Consider the following 5908-nt stretch of genomic DNA (forward strand, 5'->3'; position numbering starts at 1 on the left):
TCATTTAACCTGTCATCTAGTTGATGAAGAAAAACTTGGAGGACCAGTACACTATAGGTGGATGTATCCTATCGAGAGGTAAATATCTCTTTTCAATCATTGTTCATTTAACCTATCACTTAGTTATATCTTACTTACTAAAGCCAATTATACAAACTAGGTATTTAGGACATTTGAAGTCCTATGTACGAAACAAAGCTAAATCAGAGGGTTTTATAGCTGAGGGATATGTGGCTGAAGAAGCTCTTACATTTTGCTCTCGATACTTAGAAGGGATTGAGACAAGATTTAATAGGCCACCACGTGTTGATGATCGTCCGGATGGTAATTACAATACACATGTTGATTCACTTTTTCCACAAATGGGTAACTCTAAGGGAGCTTTCACAGTATTTGAGTTGCCACCTATGGAAAAAAAACAAGCACATCGCTATGTGGTTCTAAATTGTCCATATGTCAAACCGTTCATTGAGTAAGTACTTAAGGATTTGCATACATGTTTTTTATTTACTTGAAAATAGTTGTTTAGTTAGAGTTAAACTTTCATATCTGACAGTGACTTCAAAGATTTTGTACAAAGACGATCTAAGGGTAGAAGGCCTTCAAATGTAGAGATAGAAAAAAGAGTCAACAAAGATTTTGTTACTTGGTTTCCTACGCAGGTAAATAGAAAAGTGATCTCTTTTGCTAATATTGAGCAGTAGTTGTGGATATAATAACTAATATGTTGTTCTATCATAATAGCTTATGAACCCAGACGTTATGAATACTGTGCATGAGGATTTGAGATACTTAGCAAGGGGTCCATCACGATATGTCAAGAGGTTTTCTACATTTAGTATCAATGGGTTCTCCTTTCAAACTACCAATCGAGACAATGGGTTAAAAACCCAGAATAGTGGAGTTTTCTTAATGTCTTCAACTCCTTGTGTTGCTAGCGCTAGTGATGCTAATGTTAGGAATGCTGATTTGTCATATTATGGCAAATTAGAAGATATTATAGAACTAAACTACAATGGCCGATTTTGGGTTACTTTATTCAAATGTAAATGGGCTGACACCACTAGAGAATGGGGCTGTAGAAAGGATAGTTGGGGTTTTACTTCTGTTAATTTTTCACGAGTAATACACAGTGATGACCGAGAGGAGGATGATCCATATATTGAAGCCTCACAAGCTCGAATGGTGTATTTTGTCAATGATGAAGTGAATAAAGATTGGAGTGTTGTCGTGCATTTGAAGCCAAGAGACTCATATGATATGGGGGAAAATGAAGATGATGAAGCATGCGAGAATGAGCCATGGTTAGAGCAAAACTTGGATTCTTTATTTGAAAATGGTGATAATCTATCATTGTTAAGAGATGAGGTAGATGATGAACTACTAGATGATGACATTGGAGAAGACAAACACATGTCAGAATAGCTTGTAGGTTAAATTAATTTATGGTATGAAATTATTTTATCTATACATTATAGTAGTGCCTACTGATATATACTAGTTACTAGGTCTTCAAATTTAACTTGCAGATATGTAACTTCCTGAATTTCTTGATCTATTATGCAGATATGCCAAAGCAAAAGAGGTACAAGAATCTACTTAAAGCAGCAGCAGCTGCAAATTCTTCACAAGACAAGTCAATTGCAGCTGCAAATTCCTCCTGAGACAAGTCGGCAGCTTTAAATGCATCACATGTCAAGTCTGCAGCAGCTGCAAATTCCTCCCGAGAGACATCGGCAGCTGCAAATTCCTCCCGAGACAAGTCGGCAGCAGCTGTAAATTCCTCCTGAGACAAGTCAGCAGCTTCAAATTCCTCCTGGGATAAGTCAGCAGCTTCAAGTTCCTCCTGAGACAAGTCGACAGCAGCTGCAAGTTCCTCACGAGACAAGTTGGCAGCAGCTGCAAGTTCATCCCGAGACAAGTCGGCAGCTTCAAATTCTTCTGAGCATCCATCCGAACCTAAATGTAAACGTGGACATGAATCTAAACATTATTAGACTGTTGATGCCATAGGTATGTATAGATGATCTATTATGTTATTATTATCAAATATATTGTCTTGAAGCTCAAAAAGCAAGAAGCATTCAGAACCTAAAATAAAGAACAAACACATTATTGGTTTAGAGAATACTAGTGTGTGAAATTATTATATATTAATTAAGCAGCCATGATTCCTTCAGAATTTTGTCCGACTAAGTTATCTACCAGCAATACCCAAAAAATTAAAGCAGATTAACATTAACTAAACTGTATTTTAGGGCTTTAATTTTCTGCATATCTAATCTATCTCAAATAATAATTAGATGAATGTTATATACATGATTGAAGTTAGTAGGCTTCTATTTTTTGATCAAGTCTTTCTACTTTTCTTAAATTTTAGACGGAAGAGACGGGAAAAGAAGTTAGTAGGGTTCAAATGTGGGACATCACTCACAAGAAAATAGATGGAAGTTATGTTAATGAAAAAGCTAAAGAAATAGCGGTAAGACTAAAGTGTAATAAGTAACTTGTTTGTATTTCTTTTTCTTTCTTTTTTATAAGATAATACTATTTTTTATTCTTTCTTTTTTTTATACATGTAGGAGAAGATTGAAGCACATAGCAGTCAACAACCGATGGAATTAACTCTTAATTCTCCTCTTGATGCTCTTGGAGTAGTTTTTGGGAAAGAGCACCCTGGTCGTGTTCGAGGTTTAGGTATGGGAGTTGTTCCAACAATTGCTTTCAAGAACAACACTACAAGGATTAGTCAAATGAATTTAGGTTCTTCAAATGATGTTGGAACATCATCTACTTGTGGTCCAAATGTGCAAGAAGAGTTGGATACCATTAAAGTGCAATTGCAAGCGCTAGTCTCCTATATTGCTTCTAAGGAATGAGGTAAAATTCCAATACAATTGGCTGGAATGTTCCCTACTCAACAAGTTTTACATGTACAAATACAATTATCCTCTTTTTTTTCCTTTTGATGTGAAATAATTGTAAACAGTGGAGAGGATGCTACTAATGCAGGAAACAGTGGATTAATCTCTGCTTGATTAGTAGTGTTGCTGAGTTTGTTATAGCATTCAAGCTCTTGTGTATTTGTTGACAATCCATGTTGAAAGAAGTCATTATTGTAGTCTGATTGAGATAATAATAGACCAGTAGGGTTTGATTGTGATCCATATTCTTCACTTTTCAAGCCAAAAGGTTCTACAGTTTGAAGGATGTTTGACCCGTTAAGATAAGAATTATTGAAGCTGGGGTTTCCTAAGGGGAAATTAGGGTTATTCCCCATGTTAAAAAATGTGTTGCCGTTCATGATTTGCAACAGATTTTGCAACAGTTGTAGTTGGACTAATTGAGAAGTAGCATCTCCTTGTAGAGCAATATTAGGGTTTCTCCCCCAAGTAGTAGTGTTCATATTCATCATAGAATTCCCTCTTTTTTTTTTCCTTTTGATGTGAAATAATTGTAAACTGTTCATGAATACTTTTGATCTCCAAAACAAGTTAAGATTCGGTCATGGTCACTGTTGGCTATTTGAATGTACTTTTGAGTGAAATAATTGTAAACTGTTCATGAATACAGATTTTGACTTCCCGTTCTGATTTTCTTCTAAATTATAATTGTTTAACAAAAAGTGAAAAAAAAAAGATTTATCAATGTTTATGGTATATAGGCATAAGTAGGAAGCAACTAATGGTAATAGGTGAGCATGAGCATGTGTTATTGCTGGTTGTTGACTAAGGGTTGTTATTGCTGTTATTGCTTTGTTTGGAAATGATTCTATACATCAGTGAATAGAAAGATCTTAAGACTTCATTCTTTGTCGCTGCTATGGTTAACAAGCACATGGGAAAGCTAATTAACAACTAGCACTAGTAGTATTATTAGTAACATTTTATATGTATTTTTTAGATGAATTCAAATTCATAATTATCCACTTATTATTAATATATGCATTTTTCTTGTATTTCTTGTGCTCATAATAATTATATTTTTGTTGTAGGGATTGGATCAGGAGAGTGAGATTCCATCACCAAAAGAGTTAGGAAGTAGGTCTTCTGGAGCAAGTAACAAGGAAGCATGACCTTGCTTGATATGTTAAGACAATTATAAGTCAGAATTAGTCAATGCTTGTTAAGGATTATTTTGATACTTTGTTTTTTGGATTATGACATTTCAATTATGACTTTTGGATCATGTATGAATTAAAAATCATCTTATGATGTTTGATTTATGGCTATACCTTTTGGTTATTATGAGATTTTTAAGTGAGTTTCGAAAATATCACTTTAAATTAGTGGTTTCAATCTTATTTTAAAAAGCATAAAATTGTCATCATAATTAGATACAAACGGCAGTTAGAAACCCCCATTTTAAATGAAAACGACGCCATTATACGCAGGTAGAAACGACGGTTAAAAACTGTCATTTTAAACAAAAATAATGCTATTATATTTTGGTAAAAATGGCGGTTAGAAACTGTCATTTTAAACACACAAGATGCCATTATAACATGGTAAAAATGGCGGTTATCATGGCAAAAACGGCGGTTTCTAACCACCATTTTAAACGGAAGAGATGCCACAACATCCTGGTAAAAACGGCGGCTGTTCAAAAACCGCCATTTTAAGCGAAAATAATGGCGGTTACAAACCGCCATTTTAACCCTCAAAAACCGCCGTAATAACCAGAATGGCGCCCAGAATAACGGCGTTTCTTGGAGGCGCCAGTTTTGGTCATAATGGCGGTTATAACCGCCGTAATTACCCAAAATAACCGCCGTTTTAACATTTTTTTGTAGTGTCAGTTTATAGCATTCATATAATAGCCAAATGTTCTTGTTCTGTGGGGTGTTTAGGACTCATAAAATCTGCAAAGAGAAACCGTTGACATAAAAAACAATGAGAAATGTTATAGGGTTAGCAAAATTTATTGTTTTTGGTTGTTATTTTTAATTATCAATTTAATTTTTTAGTCTAGTAATTCAATAATATACTTTTAGTCCATATTTTGAAATATTTATGGCTAAATGTTGGCTAAAAATAATAAATTTTACTGGTTCTTTAGTATTTCTTCAAAACAATATTATTTAAAATTGAGTAAATTATCATTTCTATCACAATATTCAAGAAAATGTAAGATGAATTTATTTATAAATGAACACAATTAGTTTTGTATCTACAAAAGTTAATTGGTCTATGCGTGATAGAATTAAGATATTAATTTTCTTTATTGGTAATTTGTCAATTTTTTGAAGTTTTCATGAGTAGGAATGTAAGTTTATTCATTTTTTATTGGTACAAAGATAATTGTTTTTGTTGACTGGTACAAAGATAATTTTATTTATTCATAAGTAAATTTATTAACATTTTGAATTTTTATAAAAAAAATAAAAAGTTTATTCTTAAATTATATTGAAATAAGTATGGGTAAATTTAGAATGCATTTGAATGGATTACATGTATTTATTCTGTAGCGATGCAGATAAGAGAAATTTGGTACGTTGAAAAAGTACAAATCTATAATTTGATCTAATTTACATCTAGGGGTAGTAATGGGATGGGTATGTGGTGGGTTTTTGTCCTGTTCGACCTCGTCCTACCCTATAATAACCCGTATAAAATCTGTTCTACTATACTCCTGGGTTGTAAAAAATTGAACCCTTAACTTGTTTCCGTAGGTACCTGCTTCCGTGGGTACCTACTCTACTCCTATAATTATTAAAATTCAACAAATAAAATTAAATTTTAAAATTTATATGACCATTGGTACGTTTACAAATCTATAATTTGATCTAATTTACATCTAGGGGTAGTAATGGGATGGGTATGTGGTGGGTTTTTGTCCTGTTCGACCTCGTCCTACCCTATAATAACCCGTATAAAATCTGTTCTACTATACTCCTTACTCCTGGGTT

The 5908-nt window shown here is 33.4% G+C and overlaps 1 protein-coding gene across 1 annotated transcript; it reads left to right on the top strand.

Moving 5' to 3' along the window:
- LOC107640531 lies at positions 1-736 on the top strand. Its single transcript, XM_021123614.1, has 2 exons — positions 1-472; positions 557-736. Exons 1-2 carry the CDS (start codon positions 24-26, stop codon positions 702-704), a joined length of 597 nt encoding a protein of 198 aa, XP_020979273.1. The 5' UTR covers positions 1-23; the 3' UTR covers positions 705-736.

This window comes from Arachis ipaensis, chromosome B05 (genome assembly GCF_000816755.2).
Source record: "Arachis ipaensis cultivar K30076 chromosome B05, Araip1.1, whole genome shotgun sequence".
Lineage (NCBI taxonomy): Eukaryota > Viridiplantae > Streptophyta > Magnoliopsida > Fabales > Fabaceae > Arachis > Arachis ipaensis.

What these genes read in the sequence shown, in the direction of transcription:
- LOC107640531 (XM_021123614.1), top strand. Translation starts at nt 24, where the DNA reads ATGAAGAAAAACTTGGAGGACCAGTACACTATAGGTGGATGTATCCTA. An exon ending in TATGTCAAACCGTTCATTGA is followed by an intron (nt 473 to 556) that starts GTAAGTACTTAA and finishes CATATCTGACAG; the next exon opens with TGACTTCAAAGATTTTGTAC.